Here is a 27,235-nt window from a genome sequence, read left to right on the forward strand (position 1 = left end):
TTACCATCACTGTAATATCTGAGCACCTTCCAGTACTTATGTGTGGTTCTTTCATCCTCACCCCAGGGGGAGAATTGCATGCACAGTGCAGTGATTTGTTTTCATAGGGTTGTTGGGGTTTTTTAAGTGTCCATGCTGCTTTGTGTGAAGAGAAGTTAGGCTAAAGAAATGCGCCTGGCACTTGGGAGTGGATGGTGGTGAAGTTTATGTTGGTCCTTAGTTCCTGGGGAAGTTTGTTCCACTGTCGGGGGGTCTGGCCCCTATGAAAGCACAGACATGCCTTTTACCCGTACGGTAAAAAGTTCCTTTGTACCTGAGGAGCAGCATTGTTTTCCACAATTTTCCCCTGAAGCTTTAGGTGATCTTTTAGCTATGCTGGCCTGAAGCCACTGAGCGGAATGCCTTTAAAATAAGGACTGAAACCTTGAACTTGACTTGATAATGTATGGTAAGAGAGTATAGACTCTATACTATAGAATGTGAAGGACAGTTTAAAAGTCTAAATAACCCCCCATACAAGCCTTTAAAGAAACCTCAAATGCCACATAGACACTGCTTTTTTTACCCACACTGTGGACCAGGCATCACTTTGTTGAAATAGTTCTTTAAAACTTTTCTCTTGTCAACAGATGTTTTAATACCTCACCTACCTTAATGGACCAGGTATTAACTACTCAAAAAGTTTAAAAAAAAAAACCCAATGCAGCAGAAAATTTGGTGTAGATTTGAGGTTTCTCTAAAGGTTTGTATAAAGTGTTCAGTTTCCCAAGGTGAATAGTTTGAAATATACAAGACAAAAAAGACTTCCATAACTTCTCTCGTGTTTTATTGGTAGTACAAAATTATACACAGTAAAAAAAAACAAAAACAAAAACAGAAAAACAACCATTTGTCACTGCAAGTGATCCTTTGCATCACTGTTGCTAAAAAAAAAGGGAACAAAGTGCATCCTGAATTAGATTTTCAGAGAATGTGGGATTTCAAGCATCGAATAAGGAATGTTCCATAAAATAAATGATGTGGAACTCCTTGTTGGAGGATGTTGTGAAGGCCAAGACTATAACAGAGTTCAAAAAATAACTAGATACGTTTATGGAAGATAGGTCCATCAATGGCTATTAGCCAGGATGGGCAGGGATGGTGTCCCTAGCCTCTGTTTGCCAGAAGCTGGGAATGGGCAACAGGGGATGGATCACTTGATGATTATCTGTTCTGTTCATTCCCTCTGGGGCACCTGGCATTGGCTGCTGTCAGAAGATAGGATACTGGGCTAGATAGACTTTTGATCTGATCCAGTATGGCCATTTTTATGGTGGTCTCCTCGTTTCCTCCACCTCCCAAAAAATTGAGTTAAAATTAATTAAATCCTTTCCTCCTAATGTTGGCCATAGAGAAATTTAGTTTTTGATATGGGGGGCTTAACTAACTGATCAAATTTACTCCAGAGTCTGATTAGCAATTAACAGACAAAAATCTCTCCTATACATAACTCTATTTGTAATCTATAACTTTTTATACATAAAATATGTATACTGGCCATCAACAAGTTTAGGCTTGAAATTAGATGAAGGTTTTCTAACCATGAAAGGAGTGAAATTCCGGAACAGCCTTTCAAGGGGAGCAGTGAGGGGAAAAAACCTAACTGGCTTCAAGACTGAGCTTGATAAGTTTATGGAGGGGATGGTATGATGACACTTCCTATAATGGCACGTCACCGATCAGTGACTGGTAGCAGCAAATATCTCCAATGTCTAGTGATGGGACACTAGATGGGGAGTGCTCCGTGTCACTACAGAGAATTCTTTCCCAGGTGTCTGGCTGCTGGGTCTTGCCCATATGCTCAGGGTCTAACTGATCACCGTATTTGGGGTCGGGAAGGAATTTTCCCCCAGATCCGATTGGCAGAGACCCTGGGGGGTTTCGCCTTCCTTTGCAGCATGGGGTCACTTGTAGGTTTAAAACAGTGTAAATGGTGGATTCTCTGTAACTTGAGATCTTTAAATCATGATTTGAGGACTTCAGTAACTCAGCCAGAGATTAGAGGTCTATTACAGAAGTGGATGGGTGAGATTGTGTGGCCTGCAATGTGCAGGAGGTCAGACTATATGATCATGGTGGTTCCTTCTGACCTTAAAGTCTATAGGTAAACAATATTTTCCTTATTTGACATTAGGTTCCATATTTTTAAATTGTCCTACAGTAATGGCTTTAATATGTAATTATCCGCTGATTACTGGTTTTTGGTATATTGTTAATCTTGGTACCTAATTACTTACTGGAAGCAATATCAAAATCTTGAATTGATTAAAAAAAGAGATGAGTGATTTTTGTTATAGTTGACAAATTAACAAATTACAATATATAATATTGTAACTATATATATATATATATATATGTTTAGACACCGTAATAGCATATTTGTGAATGGCTACAATACAGAAATTCAGACCAGCCAGGTAAGACACTTGTGGGGTAAGAACTAAATTTATGTGTTTGTATCAAATTAATTATTGTGAGAATTAATTGAACTACATTGTGCCCAATTCACCCATCTTTGGCAGTGTGTGAAACTAATGTGTCTGTTTACAGTGTGGTAAAATCACATGAGAGCATAATGCTTGCCAGTTGGTATTAATAAGAACGGCCATACTGGGTCAGACCAAAGGTCCATCTAACCCAGTATCCTGTCTTCCGACAGTGGCCAATGCACTGGTCCTTCAGGTGCTTCAGAGGGAATGAACAGAACTGGTCATTATCAAGTGATCCATCCCCTGTTGCTCATTCCCAGACCTGATCTTTCCCACAGTTCAAAAGCATTCAGATCTGGGGTTGCATTTAAGTCCAGTATGGATCCAGATCTGGTTCTGAATTTCCCTACAATTCCCTTGATGTTCATACCGAGGTTTAGTTCAGCTCCATCTCTAATTTCACCATTGTGACATACTAGTAATATACTATCTCTGTGGTTTAATTTAATTTGAACTCTATATTAATTAAATAACAATTTTCATGTACCAAGATACATATCTATTGCAATTAATGTTACTGTTTTTGTTTTCAAAATCAGTGGGCTACCTTCTTTCCCAGAGAGATAAAAACACGTCAGCAATCTCTAGTTATGGTGAAGAGAATAATGGCTGTTGCAGTATCAAGTATTACTTACTTACGTGGAATTTTCCCTGGAGATGCATACAGCACCCATTATTTAGAAGGTACAAAGATAATGATTTCTAAATCTTGTTTTTTATGTGTTTGCATATGTTTCTCTAATTTGCATGCCTATTGTAAAACTGATTTTAATCAGTGGTACTTATTATAAATATTTATTTCTTCAAAATATCTTGTATGGTATAATCAGGAGAAGAAATATAAGTATATATGTATGTTTATCTACTCATTATAATTAACCATGGTATATGAGCTTCTATGTAACAGGCTTACTATTTTACTAAATAATGTGTTTCACAGTATTAAAAAATATTATCTAAATATGGCATGCAAAAATAAAATATTGAATGGTTTAAATATCAGCATGTAACTTTTGCAAATTATAAAATATAATATTTCATCCCTCTCTAAGGCAGAATGCCACTAGAAATGAAATAAATTTATTAGTATTCACCTATCATGAATATTTTAGTGAAATTGGCTGTTTAGTTGTTAATTTGTGTCCCTGTTCCCAAAGGTCTCCTCTACATATAGTTTTGCACTGATTTAATTAAATTGACATAACCTCCTAGAGTGGACTCAGTTATATTAATATCACTGGATTTTTATACGTATGGATTGTTCTGATAATATCAACATTAACAGCTCCACACTAGAGGGTTACACCAATTTAACTAAAGTGAGTTTATAATGATTTGATTGGAGCGGATGTAAAAGTAGGGGGAAATAATTCTTCCACATATTATGTTTTTCATCTATTTCTCTCATTATAAATGAAGAATATTTCTCTTCTATTTTTGCAGCAGATCTGTGCGTTAAAGTTTTGCGAGAAGACAGCATCTATCCAAGAGTATCCAAAATTGTTAAACGGTATGTACACAAACAGCACATCGTATTTCCTTCTTATACACGTGTTTAACATATTTATTAAATAAAATTTAACATTTTTCTACCTGTAGTCTCACCTTTCTAAATTTAGTATATACACTATTTTAAACTAAATGACTTGCTGTCCAAACAGTTTATTTTTTATAAAACAAGTTTATGGGGGAAAACAATCTTTAGCAAGGGCTTCGGATCAGGCTCACTGTTATATTAGGAATGTGCTCATTTTCATCTAAACATTTAAAACTATTTCCTCCTCCAGGATGAAAGCATGCTTTGAGGCACTAGAAAAAAAATATGTAAGTCAGTCTTAGTTTTAGCTGTGGGGTTTTTTTGGTGGTGGTGTGGGGCATGCTGGTGCTGAAAAGCTATTACAAATTTTCTTAGTGTATACACACTCTGAAGTCTCAACCATAACTGCCAATGCACCAGGCAATGGCAGGGCATGAAGTGAGGTATAGTGACCAATTCCTGGGTGAAGACAGGCCCTTTTTTGGCTACAGTAAAGTAGGTAAATCATATCCTCAGATCAGTGGAGAGTCCTATGTAGTGGAAGTGGTGGAAAATCTTTGGATGGGGCAAGATTCCAGAGAGAAAAGCAGAAGGTGCACATCCATTGTGTGGCAGAGAGCTAAATTCAGTTCTGTGAGGATCTGCACACAAGCACACTAGAAGGTTGCAGTAGGGCCAAGGGGGATTATGGGAGGGTCTATACAGGGCTGGGTTTGCTTCAGAACAATTCCTGTGTGCCGCACCCACACAGAACAGAGCAATTTGTCCGGTTCTTCTGCTGGCCAGTGTGCTGCCGCCGCCCTGGATTTGAGATGAAGTGTTCATTATTATAAAAACAAAACAAAAAAATCACTACATTATAAAAGAGGATTTTTCCACTTTAACAAATTCTCCAAATAGGTCACCAGGTTAAAAATTTGCTTTATTCCCCTAACTACTGCTCTATCCCCCACTCCTCTCTATTCAGAATGCCTTTAAGTTTTTGCAATACATGCACCATGCCCAACAAATCAATACATTAAAATTATCGAACAGTGTAAATACATCAGAGATTGAGAAATTATGCACTTCAGTTAGAAAATAATCTGTTTATAAAAATCCCATTGCCTCCTTGCATTTACAGTAATACCATTCATCATCATAATGGGCATGTAAAGGTTATTTTAAAATTATTGTTCTTTATCTCTACTTACATTTAAAAACTGTGTAGTTACCTTTAAGTTGCATTTCTTTTCTTTTTTTAATAGCTGCAAATGATGATTCTCGAAGCATGTATGTATATATATGTCTACAGCATGTTATAATTTTATTATTGTTTTCTATAGTTTGTGCTTTTATTGTAAAAGTTTAACTTTGCTTTTTAATTTGGATCAGGAAGCAACAGTCAAAAAATATTGCAACTAGATGTTTCTCTTACTCTTCTAATTTCTCTAACTCCAGTTTAAGTATTATACAAAAATATAGTTCATAAAACAGTTCACTTAGGTGAAAACCTGTAAAAGGAATCCACTTAAAATAATAGAAGTTTGAGGCAATATGTTCATGGGCGGTATCCCACTCCTGTTTATTTTAATGGCCGGAGTATCAGGTTCTATCTGTTTAACAGGTTTCTACCATATCAGAAAGATAGTGAGGAGAGACCCTGTTTGGTTATTGTTATGTAAGGACTCAGTATGGTTTTCACTTTCTCTGTTACTGTTTTTTACTGCAAAATCTCTTAAAGGGAAGTTATACATTTGTATAATATATACTACTGCAGATAATTTTAATCACTACTTTTAGTTGATTATCCTGTTTTTTAATGTAACTAGGCATTACAGTAACAACAGGAATGGTGTGAAATTAGAATGTGGAGGCTGGGAGGGGAAATATCCACAAAGTGAAAAAAATATGAAAACCACTGTGCTTTAACAAATTTTCCGTTATGTGGCTCTTTCTTAACATCAGACTTTCCCCCTGCTCTACTATGACTGCAAAATAAATTGCTTTCAGCTTAATATAGTTATTTATGCAATGTATGAAATAAAAGTGAGAATCTGCTAGCACAATGTATTCAAGCCAATGATAATCATGTTACTGGCATGCTTCTATTTCCTCTAAGATGTGCCAATATGTAGAGCTTTGTGCCATTGTCTTTGTGGGAGCAACCTATTAAGTTTTCCTGACCTCAGGTTAGAGTTTTTTCTACAAAGTGGAGGTTGGATCAAAGAATAGATGCTAATATAAAGGCATGCTGTGCTGCCAGATCAGAATTTCTATGCTTGAAAGATTAGAGCCACATGTACAAAGCACTTAGATAAATTAATTTATCAACCCAGTAGAGCTGCTGGATACTCAAAAGTGTATGTACATATTGTATTGATTTATTTATATCAGTATCAACAAAATTATGATTAAATATTAAAATTAAATAAAAATGAAGAACAAGAATGTGTTTTTGTGCTCCCCTGCTCCTTAAAATGGTGTATCCTCTTAATGTCCTGCAGGTGCAGAAGGACACAGCTAACCCAAATGTAAGGCTCTATGAATATATGAATCTAGTTAAATAACAGTAAAACCAGAGTGACATGTTACTTACACTAACAATACAATACAAATAGATTATATTAGTGCTTACTAGTGTAGTTAAGATTGTAGTGGTGGGGGAAAAATACACTGTCATCTAGTCCATTCACCTGCCAATGCAGGATTGTGCCTTGTAGTATATTTTTTAGATCTTTGGCCAGTAAATTTTTAATTGTCTCAAGTAACATAGCTTCAACCATTTAATTTGAAATATTAAGTGATCCTCATCAATTTGCTTATGCAGCTAGTTTTATGAATCAAGAATTTGCTATGAAATAAAGTAATCTTATTTTAACATTGATTTTTAAAAAGTCTAGACTGTAAAAAGTTCTGTTCAACTAATTTAAAATTTTTAATGTTTTAAATTAGAAAAATAAACCTATTGACTGCTGCTTAAGCTTTACATTACACTAAAGCAAGGATAGGCAACCTATGGCACGGGTGCCGAAGGCGGCGCATGAGCTGATTTTCAGTGGCACTCACACTGCCTGGGTCTTGGCCACTGGTCTGGGTTGCTCTGCATTTTGTTTAATTTTAAATGAAGCTTCTTAAATATTTTTAAAACTTTATTTACTTTACATACAATAGTTTAGTTATATATTATAGATTTATAGAAACAGACCTTCTAAAAATGTTAAAATGTATGACCGGCACGCAAAACCTTAAATTAGAGTGAATAAATGAAGACTCGGCACACCACTTCTGAAAGGTTGCCGACCCCTGCACTAAAGGTACCTTATAAGGGTTAACAAATGCTCCTTGATCATAACTGACACTACTGTGAAGGAATCATGTCTCCCTTTTGTAATTAGTATCTTTTGTATTTTTTTGTTCATATTTAGAAAATGATAGAATCTTATCAATTTAAATTCAGATATACATCAAAGGAACCACAGATGGATGTATTCAGGTAGATAAATCCTTACAACTCCTTACTTATTTTTCCCCAGCAATAAGAAAACTAATTTAACAAATGATGCAACAGAAGACATAAAGAGGACCTGTCTTCTTCTAATTCATAACCTCTATTTTCTGATGGAAAATATTGTTTCTCTTCCTAATGATGTCTCTCTCACTATGAAGCTATTTTATTATGCAGATGGCAAGTATTGAGATTTATTTGTAAAATTTTATTTAAATAAACAAAAATTTGAATAGAATGGAACACATACATTTTACACAAAAAGAGAAAAAAGACAAAAAATAAAGTAAAATTAACCTGACATACCAGTTATCACTTTGCTTATATCTTACACTGCTTTCTCTCACCTTTTGTCTCTCGTGTATTTATATTGTAAATACAGTACTTCCATGCAGGGACCAGCTCTATCTGTGTTTGCACAGTGCCAACAGAAGGATATGCCAATTCCAGCTGGGGCCTCTAGGCACTACTGTATTACAAATAAATAATAAGTATGATATGAAAAGCAGAACTCTCTCTAATAAAATTAGTTTTAATTTTTCCTTGAGGTATCAGAGAGTGAGTATTCAGGCGTGGGAATGACCTTCAATTTTTATCATCATAGATCTTCATACTCCACATTTTGGCCTTAGTTACTTAACATGTACTTAAAGTAAACATCTGATCAGTCTCCATAATGCCACAATAAAATGACAACTAAATTGTAAATATTTGAAAACCATAGGTTTTTTTAAATACATTCCTGTTTCCTATTGGTGTTTAAAGGAATTAAGGACTCATGTTCATACAAATAGAATTGCCCACATTTAGAAATGAGCCACTATTACTACTATTAATTATAATAATGATGAATTATTATTAATGTAGTGCATTTATGAGCAAGAGGATTCTCTCAGGTGTGTGTTTGTTTTTAATAGTGACCCCTCCAGAATACCAGCCTCCTGGCTTTAAAGAGGGAGAGTCAGAGTTTATCTTATTCAAAGGCATTCCTGTGCATGTGAAGGTGGGAGAAATAGAAACATCTTTCCATATGTCAAAGCTGAAGATTCTTAAAACAGAGGAGAGGATAGATTCAATGGATATACCTGGTATCCTGAAAGAATGTCGAGAAGATGCAGAAAGAGAAAAGGAACAGGTATAAATACCTAGCAAAAATTCATGTTCCTTTTATCATCACTATAATTTCCTGCACCCTGAACTCCCTGCCCCAGGTCAGAACCCCCTTCCTCACTCTAGCTCCCTCCCAGACTGCACACCCCCATCCATACCCCAACTCCATGCCCCAGGTAGGAATCTCCTCCCACACCCAACAAACTCCCTCCCAGTGCCCGAACCCCCTCCTGCATACCAACCCCAAGCCCCCTCCCAGAGCACACACCCCACATCCCCTCACACACCCCAACCTCCTGCCCCAGTCCTGAGCCCCATCCTGCACTCCAAACCCCTCATTCCCAGCCCCACCCCACAGCCCACACTGCCAGCTGGAGCCTCATCCCCTCCCACACCCCAATCCCCTGCCCCAGCCCAGTGAAAGTGAGTGAGGATGGGGGAGAGTGAGCGACAGAGGGGGGCTGGAGTGGGTGGAGGCAGGGCCTCGGAGAAGGGGCGGGGCCAGGCAAGGGTATTCTGTTTTGTGCAATTAGAAAGTTGGCAATCCCAGGTAGATATACAGTACACAACAGCCAGTACTGCACATCACAACTGTAGGCCAGATTCCTCTTTACAATGAGGCGCCTTTACAGTACTCTGGCAGTGTAAAGGTTTACTCCTACTTTGAGGCCTGTTCGCACTGCCAGAGAAGCATGAAGAGGCCTTAATGTAAAAGAGAATATGGCCTTGAATCTCCTAGAGGATTTTATGTCCAATATATAAGTAGACTAGCCTGATATAAGCACAATGATGAGGGTAATATAAATAATTAGATACTGTATATAGAATTATTCACCTTAAAAGTTTAAACTACTTCATTGTTTTACCTTTAATGCCATTTTTCACCTGTACTTTTAATACAACATTTCTGGCTCATTTCTTGTTACAAATACATTTCACCCCAACTACTAAATCTGCATAAAAACCTTTGATTATATCATTTGTGCCTTTTTTCTTTATGATGTGTAAAGAAAACCAGAATTTTTTTACACATTTGAAAAAGGTTTGTTGTGTTTCTAACCTCAGAAATGTCAAGCCTTATCTTTTTTGTTTTTGCTGGAGGACTACTCAGAGGTCTCAGCCATCTATTGTGAGCTTTCTCAGCTCTTAACTGAAGGAGCAGGGATGCTTAATTTAAATACACAGATTTTTTCTCTCAAACATTTATAGGGTATTTAAGTTAAATAGGTATTAGCAAATACAAATCAAAAAAGTTTTAAATTGTTTCCCCTCCCTCCTTCAGCTAAATGGGTTTCATACTCTCAACATAGTGATGTCAGCTCCTATTGGACTTCTTAGGTTCATACCATGTATAACAGGGATTCTCAAACTGGGGGTTGGGACCCCTCGGGGGTGGCGAGGTTATTACATGGCGGGGGGGGGGTCGCAAGCTGTCAACCTCCACCTCAAACCCCGCTTTGCCTCCAGCATTTATAATGGTGTTAAATATATTTAAAAGTGTTTTTAATTTATACGGGGAGGTCACATTCAGAGGCTTGCTGTGTGAAAGGGGTCACCAGTCAAAAGTTTGAGAGCCACTAATGTATAATAGGTTTCAAATTACAAGGTATGGTGATATCTGTTTTAATCCTGGTTCGTGTCAAATATTGCATTTTAATAAAAGTCTGTTTGTACTTGTTTCCTTTAAAGAGATGGGACACTTTAGGAGAATACATTAATACAGGTAGGCTCCATGTTCTTTGTTTAGATCTAAATACATGTATTTACAATTTGCACAATGCATTTAAGTATTTATCAATTACATTTTTAATCTCTGTGCTACATTTGAATGTACAGTCAAGATTTGTAATGGTGTTTGTTTTACATTTTAAAAAGGCATTTCTTCTTTCTCTCCTGTTTTAAGATTACACTAGCTTTTAGCTGATATTTAGATTTAAAGCCTGCTCTTGCTCCCTTTGAAGTCAATGAGTTTTGCTGTTTATTTCAATGGGAGCAGAATAGAACCATATGTAATTTTTGGCATCATTTATTTTACCTTTATGGCTGTGACCGATCTTCATGTAAACATCATACACACAAGCTACTGAAAATGTAAATCCATCATTACTACTGAATCTTTGCTGGACACAGTTTTACCATATTTACAGTTTGAAATATAAGCTTGTGTCTTATTTTAATTTTTCATTGATTCTTATATTTTCACATCAAATGATACAATTTGAATAAATGTGCAATGATGCCATTAGAAAAAAAAATAGCAAATAGTGCCCCTTTCACCAGTGGATAGAGCACCCATATAAAGGAGAAACAGTAGTGGTAGTGATGTGAAGCAACAGGCCAAACTCATACACGGTTGTCAGAGAACACCATGAGATGCTTCGGCACCAATGGAGAAGACCACTTTTTCCTGTCTTTCGCCACTCAAAAATTCATGGCATCTGTATTCTGAATATTTTAATATATGTAGTCCAAAGGGAAGCACAATCTGAATATTAAACCAGGAAATCATAATTATGATGTAATAAAGAACTGCTGTCTTGCTGATAATGAAGATGTCATTTTTAAATATAGAACAAAAAGAATGATCTTAAAACTGATGCAGAATCAAAAATAAAGACCTTTCAACCACTAGGTCACCATCACAAATTATATATCATTCCATTTGCCTGTTTAGAAAAATCCTGGTGAAGTCTTCTTGATCGAAAGGAGTTGCTAAATTCAGTATTTATTTTTAATATCAGAGCATTTAACATAGGGAAAAAAAGGTCTTGTGTGTAGGGCATAGGATTGGGAGTCAGGAGACCTGATATCTGTTTCTTGCTCTGTGACAAATTTAATATGTGAGCTTAATCATTTTCTCTCTCTGTGTCTGAGTTTATTCACATGTAAAATGGGGATAATATACCTACCTACTTCACAGGACTAAGGGTAGCAATATAAAAATTGTTTAAAAGTGCTGAAGTACTAGTGATGAGTATAATGTCAATGAATATAAACACATACAAATAATTTTTATAAAAATCTTCTAAACAGCAGAACTTTTAGTGTACAAAGGAGAATAAAATTTCACTAGGGTAAAAGATAAATGTATTTTTATAAATGTCTTTTTTAGAATATGAACCACCGAGATCTGAAGAGGAATTTGTTGATAAATACCACAAGGTATGTTCATAGTCTATTTAGAGCCAAATTCTGGTGGCCCCATACAAGCCAAGGCACAAACACTCTGGGTAATCAAACATGCTGTAAAGTACGCAGTCATAATAGCACAGTCATCCCACTGCAAGAGAATGGGTTGTCAACACGGGGCTTGCTCATTATGCTGTAAGGTGTGGTTTGCTGCTACTTCTTAAAGGCCCAGTGTATGCATAGTACACAGTGCTGGCTTATACCTGATAGGGTACTCTCTCACTGGACTGGACTTTAGGCCAAACCTGATTCTTGTAATTGAAACTTCACTCATTATGGGCATGCAATAATGGTGTACATAAGCCTACCATTTTCCTGTCAAGATTTCCCATGGCCATGTATATCAGAGGCTACTGGGGGGGGGCGGGAATTAGTGAGACTTGAGTGGACATATAGTTTGACTGCCTGACCCCCCTCTTCCCTTGGGCACCAGCATAGAATTTAGCCTTTACTGTTTTCTAGTCATTATGAAATCAGTTGTATAGTAAAAACTGAGCAGAATAATCCTATTTGTCTGATGTTTGTATTCTTTTGTAACTTCATTTCTATCACTTATGTTATATCATCAAGGCTTCTAACGGAGAGCATTGTGCCCTGAAGGGACACAGTGCAAACTCCTGCAGGACTCTGGCTTGGCTAGGTTTGCTGCATGCAGGGAGCCACAGAAAGAGACAGGGATCACTGGTGCTAAAGGACCAGTCTCAGGAGTCATAGAGGCCACAGGCCTGCCCTTCTGCAACTCTGTGGGTCCTTGCGTCCACTCCTGGCCCACTAAAGGGGTCACTCCCAGGAGACTGGTTACAGGCTGGGGCATCAACCATACCCCATGACTCCATGACACATGGGTAGAAGTCCTTCCTGCAATCTCCTTAGTGCTCCCTCCTGCTCCAGCCCTGTCCCCAGCCCAGCTGCTGAGTTGTCAGAAGTCAGCCTTTCAGCTGCCTTCCACAGTTCCAGTACTTGGGCAAACCTCCCTCCGCTGGATCCAAAGCTTTTAGAGCCCTTTATGCCATCGTGGCCCTTTTTCCCCAGTGTAAAGGGGCTGGAGTGGGAGCGACGATCTAATCCTAAGAATATGTTAGCTTTTGTTGTAAAGTTTGTGTTGTCACTTTCAGTTCCAAATGCCCTGTATGCAGTACTGCCTCTCCCACAAGTTCAAAAATCATGGGTCAGACACCAAAAAAATCACGGGTCAGACACCAAAAAAATCACCAAAATAAGAACATTTAGAAAAAGGTTATGCTGTGGTTTTTGACTGCCTTTTGATTTTTGAACACAGCCTGTCACTCACAAGAGGCTCCAGAGGCTCTTCATCTCCTTCTCAAGCTTGGTGTGACAGGGATGAAGAAAGGAGGGGGTAGAACACAGAACAGACTGATCTATTGTTCACAGCATGGAAGGAGGCCTAGAGAGCCAGGCCTCCCTGAGTTGCTGGGGTCTGTCCGCTCCCCACTCCCTCCTATAAGAGTGGTGTTACCAGCTCCCTCTCCACTCCTCAAAAAGTTCTTGGTTGCTTCTTGTAATTGTTCTGATTGGAGGCTCTTCCCCAGAGGCTGAAAAGTGGACAAGGCAGCCAGTCAGAGGGGATTTTTCCTCAGACTGGACAGAAATTCCCAAGCTTTTCCAGGCATGGCTCCAGCCCCAGTCAAAACTCACAGCACTGTGAATGGAAATAGATTATGCTGGTCTCCACAGACGTTTCTTAAAGATTTCATGAAGGAATAACTTTAACAACTGAGCACGGAAGTTGTATACAAAATTACCATTAATAAATTACATGATTTGTGCATGTAATTTCTGTGCCTTCGAAAATTTACTTCTATAAATCATAACTCTTTCAAGTGAATACATGCTTTTTGAATTTAAGCAAGTTACAATAAGGTGGTAAAACTGAAGACAATTGAAATCAATGTACTTACTAAATCCCCCAAAGAGTGTTTTCTGCTGTTCCCATATAGCAGTAAACTCTATGCCTTCTGGAACCACTCTCTCTCTCTGTGATGTATGCAAGGTTCGCTGCTGGGCAAAGTTGGATTCCTGCTGCCCCTCCTGTATTTGGGTCTCCCAGGTGGGAAAAAACACTCACTCCTGCCATGTTGTGCTAAAACAGGGGTCGGCAACCTCTGGCACGTGGCTTGCCAGGGTGAGCACCCTGGTGGGCCGGGCAAGTTTGTTTACCTGCCGCGTCGGCAGGTTTGGCTGATCGCGGCTCCCACTGGCTGCGGTTCCCCATCCCAGGCCAATGGGGGCGGCAGGAAGCGGCACGGGCAAGGGATGTGCTGGCCATGGCTTTCCGCTGCCCCCATTGGCCTGGGACGGGGAACCACGGCCAGTGGGAGCCACGATCGGCTGAACCTGCCGACACGGCAGATAAACAAAATGGCCTGGCCCACCAGGGTGCTTACCCTGGCGAGCCACGTGCCAGAGGTTGCCAATCCCTGTGCTAAAAGCATATCTATTCTCCTAGGTTGTTATTTTAAATATATATAGAAAATTTCTTCATGCTGTAAAATTTCAGCATGCTTTAAAAGGACTGACTCCTGCAAAACCCAATCATGTAAGAACTCACTGTGACTTCAGCAAGAGTATTTGCGAGAGAGTAAAGGTTGCAGGATTAGGGCTGGCTTTCGCTGGAGTTAATGCAGAACTTGCTTTGATTTAAAAGGAAGCAGATTTGGAACCATAGTCTGTAAAGTCAGCTATCAGTCACATTATTCTTAATGCTACTCTTTGCATGGAGCGGGACGAATAAAGTATTCATAAGTGCCTGAAATCTGTTAACAACCAAACACAGAAGTCCTCACTCCGTGTTTGCTCAAACTCCCTTTGAAGTCAGTGAACATTTTCCAGGATTTAGCGCATGTTTAATAGCCAACAAAGTTTCTGGCGACCATAATAAGGAGTCCACTTATATAATATTGTAAACAAGAAAAAATATGCTTCTGGCAAAGGGTGACAAGCCAGTCAAAACTACCATGTGGATCCAGACTCTGGTCCCATGATCCCTTGGTCCAGCACTGTAGAAAGAGAGTGCTCTGCCTCTACAGACACCAATTGCCTCAAGTGAACACTTTTGGCTGACACACACAATGGCACCTATGGTATAGAGCCATTTTCACTCAGAGGGAGGATTGCTGCAACATGGAGGAGTAAGGAAGTGGAGAATAGGGAGTTCTCCAGGAAATCTCTAGCCCCCTTGTCTATATCCATAAAATAAGGGCCTACTCTTCCACAATTGAAGTCAGTGGCAAGACTCTGGTTGAGTTCAGTGGGAGAAAGATTAGGCCCTCAGTTATCTTCTTCCATATTTCTTGGTGTTCATCTTATAACAGGCACCTGTCTAATCAATAGTTGCCACCATTTATTCAATCCTTATATAAAAACCTGCATTTTTCCCCTTTAAGGTCAATGATGAAGCTACAAGAAAGAGGAAGATATCAAAGAAGAATAAATAAGGAATGTATGCATGTGCAAGCACTTTGAATTCAGTTAAGCCCACAAGAAGTATTTTGGTTGCTTGAAATATACTGAAGAGATTTTTATTTTCAAACTGAAGAAGGAATTTTAGTTCAAGCACCTGTTTTTAAATCTTTTCAGTCTCAAATTCTAATATACTCAGACTGTTTTTAAAGGAAAAAAGTAATTTATTTTATTGAACATTTATAAATAAAAGGTGTTAACGAAAAAATAATTTGTCTACAAAATACAATGACCGAACAGCTAGGCTTCGTGTTTTTCATTACTGAATGTTAAGTTCTTCTATTAATTTGACATTTGAAATCAGCTAAATACATTTTCATGGTGGTATCCCAGAATCCAAGAATGATTCATTCCTCACCTTGCCCCAACAGGTCAGACTCCGCCCTACAGGGTTTAAAGTTTCACAGTAGGGGTTCCCTTTAATCTCCTAGATATATTGAACTTTTATTTACTCCTGTAAAACTGTCTTGGTGTTGTACCTCCATCTAGCAGGAAGGGAAAGTGACCACCAGCAACAGTGAGGCTCTGTAAGTTGGTTATTAAAGGGCATAAAAGATACAATCCGATTCTCTTTGAAGTCAGCCAGAGTTGAATTGAGTAATTCATGATTAGAGAACTGTGTCGGTCTCCTCTAGAGCTCCATGGAATTGGATGAGTGCCACAAGCACAAGGAGCATGCACTCTGATGCAGCTCTCCTAGTCAGGTTTTTGATATGCTAGAACATTGAAGGGACAATTCCTGAAAGATGGAGAGCATTTGCCAATCCTACTTAAATCAAAGGGAGTTCTAGGTTCTCAGCACTTCCAAGCATTTATTCCTATGCTGTAATCAAAGCATCAAGATAGATATAACAAAGATGAACAGGGTTAGCTTTAGCAAATTAGAATTCCAATAATTATTGATCAGATTTGCAGGACTCCAGCATTACAGCTGAGCTACTGAAGAAAAGTTACCAACTATCAATGATATCTTGCTGGGTACTAGAGGCTTTCATGGATTATTATTAACTCTAAATTATTACAAGATCTAAAAAAAAATTAAATCTTCTTGTGGTGCGCACTGACATGTTAGTTTCTTGTTATACAAGTGATCTGGTCAGGTACTCACAAATAAAGTAGATTTACCCCTTGCAGTGGTCCCTCAGGCTCAAGTTCAGAGGGAGGCCACTCTGTGTTGCTGCGTCCAGCAAACAAACAGCCTAGGGCTCTGGCCCTCTGGCAGGCAGAGCGCAGAGCAGGCTTTTGCCTAGGCCTCTCGGCTAAGGCAGCCAGCAAACAAACAGTCCACAGGGCTCAGGCCCTCAGGCAGGATGGAACACCAAACAGTCTCTCGCCTGTTGTCTTAAATCAGGCAGATAGCAGACAAACGCAGGCCTCTTGGCCTAAGGTGAGGGGAGGTAGCCACTCCAGGGGTGGGGTGGCTGCAGGGGCAGGGTGGACCCAGGTCCCCCCTACTCCACCAGGTCCTGGCCCAGGACCCTAACAGTGACGGTGTGTTCCGCCCACTGGATCAGCGGGGATCCACCCAAAACACACTGATCGGGGTTCAGGCAACACCACAACAAAACTACAGTCTCGTGTCCCAGGACACCTTCCCACTCTCCCCTCGAGGTGTACCCGTCATCTTCCATCTCCATGGGGTACTCTGCTATTGGCAGTCCTGGGAGCTCTTCGGTGCCCTGGTCACCTGGTGGCTCTGGCAGCTCAGGTAGGTCCTCAGTGCAGCAGGGGTCCTCCTGAGGCTCCAGCCCCAGCAGTGGGCAGGAGGTGTTTGTCTCCTCCAGCGGCTCCAGCCCAACTGAGCTGCAGGACCCGCCTTTTATACTTCCCATCACACCCCTTTGCTTCTGATGGGAGGTGGGGCTGGGCTGGCTTCACCCACCAGGGGAGTGTAGTGCTCCCTTGGGTTCAGAGGGAGGCCATTCTGCCTCACTATACTCCTGAAGAAACTGCTGTTTTTTTTTAAAACTCTGACGTGCTTGTTGTCATACCTTGCCTGATCCCAGCTCCTACTTTCTCTCATTCCGAAACTATTTGCTTCTATGTCTCAGGGGTGTAAATATTTTCAGTGTGTTAAAAACACAATAGTCAGTTCTTGGCTAAGCATCTCAAGCTCCCAAACAAATTCACTGAGTATCATGTTGCTTATGCAAAAGTACACTCAGTACTCAGAACTATTTAGATATTTCTAAGTTTCATTAACCAAAATAAAATAGAGGTAAATAAGTTAAAAAAGTAAACTACTGATGAATATGATAGCATTACTATTTATTGAGTTAATTTCAACACAAAGAGTTCAACATGGGCAAACGGATAACAACTCAAACAAACCAAAGTTTGATCAAAAGTGGTAAATGTACCTAATTCCATTTTATATTATTCTGAGAGCGTGATTTGCATACTAATGTGGTTCCTTTAATATGTGCCATTATTATATTCCAAGTCAGTTGTATTCCAATCAACAAACAGAAGGACCATTTGTAACAGTTCAACCAGAAGTAATTCTGAAGTCAGAAATTTAGAATTTAAATACTCATAATCCAACAACCACACAATGATTAGTCATAGCCAAACTGCTCTCTGACACATGCAAATCAATTAATGTAACAATAACCCCAAATATGCAGAATGATTCCAAGCTGCTTCTAGTGTCTCCTGAAGCTCACCAGAAAGTATATTCACAATTACTTTGTAACAATCAACTACAGCCACCTGTCCTTGTTTTTCTTGTAGAAAGCTAAAGTACTGAAGGGTCCAAGGCAAACGATAGTTTACGCAATCTCAGCCTAAACCAAGTATGCAAAAAACTGACTAAGAACTTGTTATCTGCAATTCCAATCTTGCCTTATAAACTTTATAGAAATTAGTGTTGTAATAGAAGCTCATAAAGCAAATTATTGTAACAATATCCACTTAAGGGCACTGCTAAGCTATGTGCCTCAGTATGTTACTGTGTCAAATGTTACCTTGTAATAAGGGTAGTACCATTTCAGAAACCAGTGGTGAAGATTATTGCTCCCGTTTGGAAGAGCCTGGGATATTCCCCAAATTTACAGCTGGGGAAGTCAGGTACAGTCAGGTAAAGTGACCTGTCTGAAGGTGTGCAAGAGAGCTGATGGCAGAGCTATGATTAGGACTTGGGAGTCCCTGTTTCCAGGGCTGGCGCTAGCCATTTCGATGCCCCAAGCACGGCGGCACGCCGCGGGGGGTGCTCTGCCGCTTGCCGGTCCCGTGGCTCCGGTGGATCTCCCGCAGACTTGGCTGCGGAGGGTCTGCTGGTCCCGCAGCTCCGGTGGACCTCCCGCAGGTGTGCCTGCAGATGCTTCAACAGAGCCGCGGGACCAGCGGACCCTCCGCAGGTACGCCTGTGGGAGGTCCACCGAAGCCGCCTGCCGCCCTCCTGGCAACCGGCAGAGCGCCCTCCACGGCATGCTGCCCCAAGCACACGCTTGGCATGCTGGGGCCTGGAGCCTGCTCTGCCTGTCTCCCAGCCCCATACTTCGTTCGCTTGGGCTGTTCAATCTGAGCCCTGAAATTGGCAGGGCTCCTCGTGACATCTATGCCATGGACACACCTTCACCTCCAACGTGAGCAAGGGTTTGATTTGCTATAGGGCGGCAGTAGGCAGAGCTCACAGTGACTAAACGCAAGTGATTTATAAAGCAGATGCTGTTGGGAACTGGAACGTTCCAACTCTCCTAGGATGTGTGAAGAAGGGCAGAAAGGCACTAAAGCTTGTAGCCCTGCTGCAAGAGGACCTAGCCTGAGCACAGACCATGACAGAATACATTAAATAATATCATTAGGGTCTGGGTACCAAACAACAAACAATGCAGAACCATAGCACAAATTACAATCTAGGTGCAGAGCACCCTCCACATTCCTGCTGATGTCAAGGAAAAGAGAAGGAGCTCAGCACCTTGCAGGATTGAGCCCAAGAAGTAAGCAGCCTTTCAAATTGCACCATTAATTGTCAGCTTAGTATACAAGGTTCTGGCCTTACAAATGGCTTCTAAATAAATTAATCCCCGACTTCCAGCGCTCCTTTGAGCTCAGCGAACATAAAAAGACACAGTCCATCTGAAGATATCTTACCCAGTGATGCAAGTAACACCTCTGATCACTAACACACAGATCAGAGAAAATCGAAGTCTCTCTCTCTTTTCAGCCTGTTTACTCTACATTTGGCAGCATTTTACGTATGGTAAGCTTTGTGGATACCCCTAGTTATTCAATTAGGAAGCTTTCCCATTTACGTATTGAGCCCCCCCGCTCCTCCCCACACACAATGTGGCTGTGGCAAGTGAAGTACTTGAAAAACTTCAACTCAGGTCTTGTCTAAGACCAGAAGAAAAAATGTTTTTTTTCCCGCTAACCGAGCTTGATCTTGATTGAAAAGCCCACTCTGCACCTGCACAGATACAGTGCAACTGCTTTCCCATCATTTTACCTTGTGAAGTTACAGCTGAAGCAAGATCCTAAAATTGAACTAAACGTGTTGAACTGTATCCACATGGGTGTTAAGTGTTTTGTGTGTGTGTGATTTTGGGGTGGTGGTGGTAGTAAGAGGGGTTTTCAATCAAGTTAAACCAGCTCCTTTTCCTAATCTTGAGTGAAGACGACTAGATTTGAAAGTGACAGTGTCCTTTAAAACCTTCACTCCGCTGAGAGACTGCATCACAGAAGAAAGGGTGCTAGATATGTTTGAAAAATCTCCCCTCTAAGGTCATACAAAGAGGCAAGTGATTTCACAGTTCAGTTGCAGACAACTCAGTAAATCCTTATTATTAAATAGAATAAAAACAACCACTAAGCTTTTAAAAAAAATAAGTCCTATTAGACCACAAATAATCAGTATTTCTAAAGAGCAGCCTGGATCTCCTAGCCTCACGGGCACCCGAACTTTGCCCAACTGGTAACTTACCAGGAGCCAGAGGAATCCAGTCCTATTAGCTAGAACACGGAGCAGACTGCAGCCACCTTCCTCTATAAGATGGGGCCAGACCACAAACCCCAGCATGCGATACTCCATCTTGATCCAAGAGGCAGGTGTCTAGACTGAGATGGAGCATACAGGCCGGATTAACTTTTTGTGGGCCCGGCTCCAAACATTTGTGGGCCCCTCTGAGGGCAATGGAACATGGCACGGGAAGGTCAGTCCTTGGAGCAAGGGGCTGGCCGGGGCAATGGGGCATGGCACGGCAGGGGCAGCCCTGCTCCGCACAGTGCAAGGGCGCTGTTTACAAACTGGCAGTCGCTAGACGCACATTGGCCTGCCCAGCCCTGTGCTGCCAGTGGGCCCCTTCCCCGTGGGGGTGGGTCCATGCAGTACCACACAGCCTCCCCCCCAGCACCCCTTGGAACCACTATGCCCAGCGCCCACCCCCTGCACAAATGCACAGCATCGTGAACACCACCTCTGCCCAGCACCCCCCTGCCCTCAGCCCCACCACAACTGCCCAGTACCCAATACCGACCACCCACTGTCCAGCACCCCAACACACACGTCACTCCCACTGCTCAGTACCCTTCCCCACAGCCCCATCACCACAACACCCCCCCCAACAGACCCCCACTGCCTAGCACCCCAAAATACACAAAACTCCCTCACTGCCCAGCACCTCCCACCACCTCACATCCCAGTATCCCCCCCACAGACCCACTCCCCCACACCCTGCCACCAAAACCCTGCTGAGCCAGTGCAGAGCAGGGATCATCCCCTCCCAGCACAGTGCAAGGGGGCAGGACCACTGAAGCTCAGGAGCACAGAGCGGCCCCTGTCTCCCAGGGCCCCACCCAGCTCTACCCACCTGGCACTGATGGTGCTTGTGGTGGAGGAGGCATTTCCTTGCACGGGTGAGGGGCAGAGGGACCCTCCAACTCCCCAAGACAGTCGCCTGCTGTAACGGGGGCAGAGAGGATCCCTCAGTGGGCCGAGACGAGTGAGCGGTGGGAGGTGAGTTGGGGTTGGGGGTAGAGAGAAGCCAGCTGCTCCAGGCACAGCAAACGTGGAGCAGGCTGTGCCAGGCTGGGGCCCCGGCACCATGGTGCCATTGTAAACCCAGTACTCATTCATGTGGGATCTGCCACCTCTGAACTGTCACATACCCCTTCATAACTGCTATGGAGGATGCGGGCGTCTGTGAGCGGCACTCTGTTCATTCCCTGCCCCACACTCGGAACCGTGTTACTCAGCAGTACACACTTCTCTGGACAACTCCTTGCAGCTCTAGCCATTTGAATCTCTCTGCTGGAGGAGCTGCAAAGTAGGCTTTCTGCTCCTCCGAGTACCGTTCCTTCACTTCAATGATGTCCCTATAGCTCCAGTCCCGCCAGTGGAAATTGAATTTCTTCAGCAGCTCTATTCGCTTCTCCTCTGAAGCCACACAATCAACAGGGGCAACCTGTTCCAGGAATGGCACCTGAACATCTGGGAATATGAGGAGACCTCGGATAGCAAACCAGCCTCCGTACCGGGGATGGATACAAACACCATAGATCTTCTGAAAAGAAGAAAGAGGACTGGTATGACGCTCTATATCTAAGGGTTGGCCTTGTCGCTAGCAGTGCCTAGTCTCTGGCCTTTGAGAGAACCTCTAATGCACATGGCCAAGTGATGCAGCGCTGTCCAAGAAGAAAGAGAAATTCTCTCCTGACCTTAGACTCCAAAACATTATTATATTAGATTCCCCTTATTTGGTTCACACACCTGCATGCACATGCACCCCTCTCCCTCACACCCCCAAATATGATGTGCTGAAAGGGGGATCTCAGGAGCCCCTTGTTAAAATTCCAGAATAAAAACTGAACACAGTGCAAGTTTTCCCTGAGTAAGGATTGCAGGATTTGGCCCAGAGAAATGGAAAAGGCCTATTTCATTCTCTAGCCCTTTTTGCCTGTCCTCAGCCAGCATTTTTCCCTATGCTACATTTGCCTGTGCTTTTATCTAGGCTAGATTTAGATGTCCCAGGCAATTGGTCTTCCGTCTCTTCCTTTAGAAGTTAATAAATCTCATTGATCAGGACATTTCCCCTCCTATTCAGCCTACATTTTCCTCTGCTCAATTTCATCTCTCCTCACCTAGTTATGCCCACTGCACCATTCCAAAGAATTCCCGACTCCTTGGCAGACACACTTCAAATAACTGTCACATTTATACATCATGAGTTCCCTGAAGACGGAATCAGTGAACCAACAAAAGTTTTACATTCAGTTGCTCCCGGGGGACTCTTGGGCTATGGTTTGTAGCTCACCTTTTCTCCCCAGGGATCACACCTCACATCCTTCCTCTGGTAGTAATATGCTGCTCCAGCCACATGGGCAGCTGTCTGGGCCAGAAACTTGGGCTTCCGGTTTGGCAGGATCTCATAATCATAAATGATGTCCACCCTCTGGTCAGGGAGACTCTGGAGGAAGAAAAGCATCAGCTCAGAAGTACTGAAAAGTTTTGGCTACAGGCGCATTGGAGATATGGGGAATGGGTTTGAAGCTTCCTCCCTCAGCTGGCTACTGAACTCCCTCTTTCTAATCAATGGGCTTGCAGGATCAGGCCCTGTTCCATACATGACTTCTGAGTGATCCTTAGTTTCCACATACTAAGCGCCTTGACCCTACAGCGAAAAGTGCATTATGAATGAGTTTCATCCCCTTATAAGGGAGTTTTTTGGCATGTCCCTCCTCTCTTCCTTGTGGACACTGGAGAACTGGGAAACTTCTGATTTATTTTAATGAAAAGATACGTGTGTCTCGGTTTCCCCTCTGACCTTGTATTGTAACCAGCCGGCACGATGGGATTAATGTCTTCTTTAAAACAGGACAAGCAACGCAGTAATGGGTGGGGGGACATCACATAAGCACGAGTGAACTATCAACCTGTGAACTGAGCTATAGAATCAGAATACTCAAAGACTGTATTAGCTTTATGAATACGTACTTGCATGGGCTGGTTTTTCCTACAGGAACTAAAATCACTGGAGTTTCCTACAAGAACCAAAATCACTGGAGGGTAATTAATGCAAATCCTTGGACAGGGAAATAAATCTAGAGAGGCCCCATCCACCTGGGGAATGGCATATCCTGGTTTAACTGATTGAAGTTGGCTAGCAAACAAAGACATGAGAATTGTATAACATGACTAGCTTGAGGGGTCACTCTGATTACATCCAAGAACTGACATATGACAAAGGACAGATCCTGCAGAAAGGTTTGAACTTAGCACTTCGAAAGCTAGCAAGGTCTTACGTGGTAGATACCTGGTAAGCATGTGTATGAGCCATTTCTTCTACCATATATTTTCTCTGTAATGCTTTTCTTATGATCAACGGCTGTACTTTACTGAGGCTGGCTGGTCACTGATTAAGACGGTCATTGCCCTCAGAGAACAGGTCTGCAGGTGCTGGACTAACGTCAGACTCGCTAAGGTGATCACAGTGAATTGCAAGCAGAACCACAACCCAAATCCCTGGGTTCACCTGAAAGGAAGTCAGCTCCCGCAAGGGAGATGCTAACCACCCAGAAATGGAGGATTAAGGAGACACAAGGATTACATAGTAAGCTTTGCAGTCTTCCAGCACTGTATCACTGAATTACATTTAAAGATACCAGTGAATAGCCAATGCAGTCTGATTAATGGAGATATTCAGTGAGAAAGTTTTAATTTTTTTTCTAAGTCTCCACCCTGAAATCTTCTGTCACACCATGATCTCTAAAGTCGTAACATGGGGTATCACCACTACCAAAAACTCCTATGCAGGTTTGAGGATTTACAGCATGAGTGGGCAAACTTTTTGGCCTGACATTTGGGTATAAAAATTGTATGGTGGGCCATGAATGCTCATGAAATTGGGGTTGGGGTACGGGAGGGGTTAAGAGCTTTGGCTGGGGGTGCGGGCTCTGGAGTGGGGCTGGGGTTGAGGGGTTTGGGGTGCAGGAGGGTGCTCTGGGCTGGGACTGAGGGGTTCAGAGGGGGCAGGGGCGCAAAGGGGTAGCTCAGGGATGCAGGTTCTGGGCGGTGCTTATCTCAAGCGGCTCCTGGAAGCAGAGGCATGTCTCCCCCATGGTGGCTCTGTGGTGCGCTGCCCCACCTGCAGGTGCCGCCTCTGCAACTCCCATTGGCCACAGTTTCCAGGGCAGGGGCAATGTGTGGAGCCCCCTGGCTGCCCCTACACATAGGAGCCAGAGTGGGACATGCCGCTGCTTCCGGGAACCGTGTGGAGCAGCCCCCAACCCCACTCCCCGGCTGGAGCACCGGAGTGGGACAAGCCCCAGACTCCACTCCCCAGCGGGAGCTCGAGGGTTGAATTAAAATGGCTGGTGGACTGGATCTGGCCCGCGGGCCATAGTTTGTCCACCCCTGATTTACAGTGTCTCGATTAGAGTTTGCAGTGGTCATAGAAGTAAAAATAAAGGCTCTGATGACTTCTCTCAGCAAGCTCCCTTCTGTATTTAGTGAGATATTTAGTTATATACATGCTTGCATGATCTGTTCAGCAGGACAATCTCCTCCAAGGGTTTGTTCCAAAGTTCAGTGCAGTTGGTGGCCGTGGTGGATTAGCCACTGAGAAGACAGGGCCTGTGCCCAGGAGCCCTGGAAAGAAGCCCAGAGCCCTGGCTACCAGGCAGGTGAATGCCCCCTTGTCTCAACCCCACTGAGCAGCAGGGCTGGGCGGGGGACGTTCCCATGCCCTGACCCCACTCCCCAGCAGCAGGGCAGGGGAAGACCCCATGCCTGGACCCCGTCCCAAACTACAGGATGGGGCAAGCCCCCCCAGTAGCCCCCATGTATCCCTAGCAGAAACAGTGGGGTGGGGGAGCCCCCCCACAGCAGCCTCCACCCCACTTGTCCCTGGCAGAAGCTGCGGGGCAGCAGAGCAAGCCCCCACAACCGACCCTGCTCTCAGGCAGAAGCGCCAGGTGGGTGGGGTGGGAGAAGCCCCAGCACCCCGACCCGATTCCCCCACAGAAGCACAGGGGGTGGTAGGGGAAGCTCCAGGACCCAGATCCCCACTGCAGCCCTAGGACTGGAGCCACTGTGATCCTGGGGCCGTGGCACAGGGACACAGCTTCTCTGGTCTTGGGGCCGTACTGCAGGGGAGGGGGCAGAAAGGAGCAAAAGGGGTTGTGGGTTACAGGGCAGAGGGTGGAATGGGGGGGACCCTGGCTGGAACAGGGGCAGGCCCCGGGGAAAGAGCAGAAAAGGGTGGGCCTGTGGGGACCCCACTTGCTCTGGCCCAGAGCCCCAGGAAACCTTAATCTGCCTCTTGTCAGTGGAAAGACTTCCAATGGGCTTTGGATCAGGCCCCAAATGTCCTGTTGGATTCTGGTACCACAAGGGCATCCAGCCCCACGACTCAGCTCCAACACGGAGGTGCAGCCTCCACCAAAGCACAGATCGAGGCTTGTGTCAGTTGTCAGCCAAATCTTCCTCTCTCAGCTTCCCAAAGCTCAAGGCAGGAGTCAGACATTTTTGACTCATCACTCCTTCAGGTCCATTCCCCTTATAGTGGGGCAGACCCATGTTGACCTTCTTTCTGTATGACCTGGTGAACACCATCACCCCAACCCCTGAACCCATCCAACAACAGCTTTGTGTTTTTACTCCATGTCCATAGAGCACCATGTACATACCAAGGGTACAATGATAAAAGGGGCTGCGTGTGAGAGAAAAGGAAATCGACACCCTGTTGGGTACTCTAACCGTGAGCCTGGCAGCATGAATAATACTGTGCACTTACATGGCATCTTTCATCCGACAATCCCAAAGCACTTAAAAAAACCTCAGTCACAAACTCTCCACCCATAAAATAGGCCAATATCATTATTGCCATTTTACAGATTGAGAAACCGAGGCACGGAGAGGATAAGTGATTTCCCATGGTCATGAACACAGCTAGGAAACAGAAATAAACCCAAGGGTTCTGACTCCCAGTCTCCCACTCTAGCCACTAGGCCGCACTCTCAATAGCAAGAGGACACTGTTTTCAAAGGTTCTTACCTCCTTCACAAGTGACAGATGATAAGAAACACACTGATCCACTGGATCATTGATTTTCTTCAGCAGCTGTTTGTCCACAAAGGGTTTAAAGGCTCTGTCAAACATTGAGGGCGTGCTGAGGACAATGAATGCCAGTGTATCCTCGGAGTATCGGAGATGAAAGGATGGCTGAAGAACAGCATTGTACCACCCAACCTTCAGCAAATAAAGAAAAACATCCATTAGAAAAAAGACCCCTAGATTTTGTCCTACCATGGCTTTGCAGAATTTCATAACATGAAAGAGACTGTGGCTATCTTCATATGTAATGCGGATGTGCAGCCTGCCCAGGCTAGATCCCAGAATGCACTGCCTTCCATTCAAATCAAGAGGGAGCATTGCATGTCGGGGTTTACTGTCTATGGTCACCTCCACAGGAAAAAAAAAACAGGATGGCCTTATGTGGCACTGAGCCCTATACTGGCCAGTCCTGCCATAGAAACGGATGCATTAAAAATCTCACCAGCCAGACCTGCCAATGCAAATCAGATCCTTGAAAGAAATGCCTGGTTATCATGTCTTCTCTGTTCCCCTCCTCCCCACAGTTATTCATCACTCAAGACAAGGGTCCAGCAGCTTACTGCATCTATATAATAAAATGATAATAATGCTTGGCCCTTCAGTAGCACTTTCCTTCTAAAGATCTCAAAATGCTTTATAAGCGTCAATTAATTCAGCCTCACAAGGCCCGCACTGAGGCTGGTGAGCATCAGGATCACTATTTGATAGATAGGGAAACTGAAGCAGAGAAATTACAAATTACAGCACTGAGCTGAAGAGTTCACAACCCATGTCTGCCTCAAGCCCGTTTACTAGAAATAACGAGAAACACTTCTCTGACGTCATTCTCGCTAACGCAGGGGAGGCTGGAT

The 27,235-nt window shown here is 42.9% G+C and overlaps 3 protein-coding genes across 10 annotated transcripts in view; 2 read left to right on the forward strand and 1 right to left on the reverse strand.

Annotated features, from left to right (window-relative positions):
• The first annotated feature begins 2,065 nt into the window (after positions 1-2,065).
• LOC115655925 (HORMA domain-containing protein 1-like) lies at positions 2,066-7,732 on the forward strand. The gene is made up of 7 exons (XM_030571972.1): positions 2,066-2,456; positions 3,068-3,212; positions 3,972-4,038; positions 4,316-4,352; positions 5,313-5,337; positions 6,552-6,578; positions 7,581-7,732. Exons 1-6 carry the CDS (start codon positions 2,394-2,396, stop codon positions 6,569-6,571), a joined length of 357 nt encoding a protein of 118 aa, XP_030427832.1. The 5' UTR covers positions 2,066-2,393; the 3' UTR covers positions 6,572-6,578; positions 7,581-7,732.
• The window catches only part of MMACHC (metabolism of cobalamin associated C), a 30,885-nt gene continuing 7,696 nt past the window's right edge, over positions 4,047-27,235 (reverse strand). Inside the window, exons 2-6 of one of the 7 annotated variants that reach the window (XM_030571964.1) lie at positions 26,325-26,519; positions 22,585-22,737; positions 21,440-21,834; positions 20,256-20,389; positions 4,047-4,866 (exon numbers count right to left, since the gene is read on the reverse strand). In XM_030571964.1, the coding sequence (XP_030427824.1) occupies positions 21,523-21,834; positions 22,585-22,737; positions 26,325-26,519 (660 nt within the window). In that variant the 3' untranslated portion in view covers positions 4,047-4,866; positions 20,256-20,389; positions 21,440-21,522. Of the gene's footprint in view, positions 4,867-7,739; positions 8,022-11,833; positions 13,512-18,730; positions 20,390-21,141; positions 21,835-22,584; positions 22,738-26,324; positions 26,520-27,235 lie in introns of those variants that run through there. The other 6 variants (XM_030571967.1, XM_030571966.1, XM_030571968.1 and 3 more) reach the window with 6 other exon arrangements.
• On the forward strand, positions 7,307-15,574 carry LOC115655924 (HORMA domain-containing protein 1-like). Of its 2 annotated transcripts, XM_030571971.1 has the most exons (5): positions 7,307-7,540; positions 8,470-8,687; positions 10,352-10,385; positions 11,775-11,824; positions 15,256-15,574. In XM_030571971.1, exons 1-5 carry the CDS (start codon positions 7,531-7,533, stop codon positions 15,304-15,306), a joined length of 363 nt encoding a protein of 120 aa, XP_030427831.1. In that variant the 5' UTR covers positions 7,307-7,530; the 3' UTR covers positions 15,307-15,574. The 2 variants fall into 2 exon arrangements, with proteins under 2 accessions (XP_030427831.1, XP_030427830.1); XM_030571970.1 differs by lacking the exon at positions 7,307-7,540 and having other exon boundaries at positions 8,013-8,687; positions 15,256-15,542.

Source organism: Gopherus evgoodei, chromosome 8 (assembly GCF_007399415.2).
Source record: "Gopherus evgoodei ecotype Sinaloan lineage chromosome 8, rGopEvg1_v1.p, whole genome shotgun sequence".
Lineage (NCBI taxonomy): Eukaryota > Metazoa > Chordata > Testudines > Testudinidae > Gopherus > Gopherus evgoodei.

Bases quoted from the DNA above. Each gene is read 5' to 3' on its own strand.
- LOC115655924 (XM_030571970.1), top strand. From the start codon at position 8,427: ATGAGCAAGAGGATTCTCTCAGGTGTGTGTTTGTTTTTAATAGTGACC. The intron at 10,386-11,774 runs GTAGGCTCCATG...TGTCTTTTTTAG, and splicing joins AGGAGAATACATTAATACAG to AATATGAACCACCGAGATCT. The intron at 11,825-15,255 runs GTATGTTCATAG...TTCCCCTTTAAG, and splicing joins TTGTTGATAAATACCACAAG to GTCAATGATGAAGCTACAAG.
- LOC115655925 (XM_030571972.1), top strand. From the start codon at position 2,394: ATGTTTAGACACCGTAATAGCATATTTGTGAATGGCTACAATACAGAA. The intron at 3,213-3,971 runs GTACAAAGATAA...CTATTTTTGCAG, and splicing joins CAGCACCCATTATTTAGAAG to CAGATCTGTGCGTTAAAGTT. The intron at 4,039-4,315 runs GTATGTACACAA...TTCCTCCTCCAG, and splicing joins GTATCCAAAATTGTTAAACG to GATGAAAGCATGCTTTGAGG.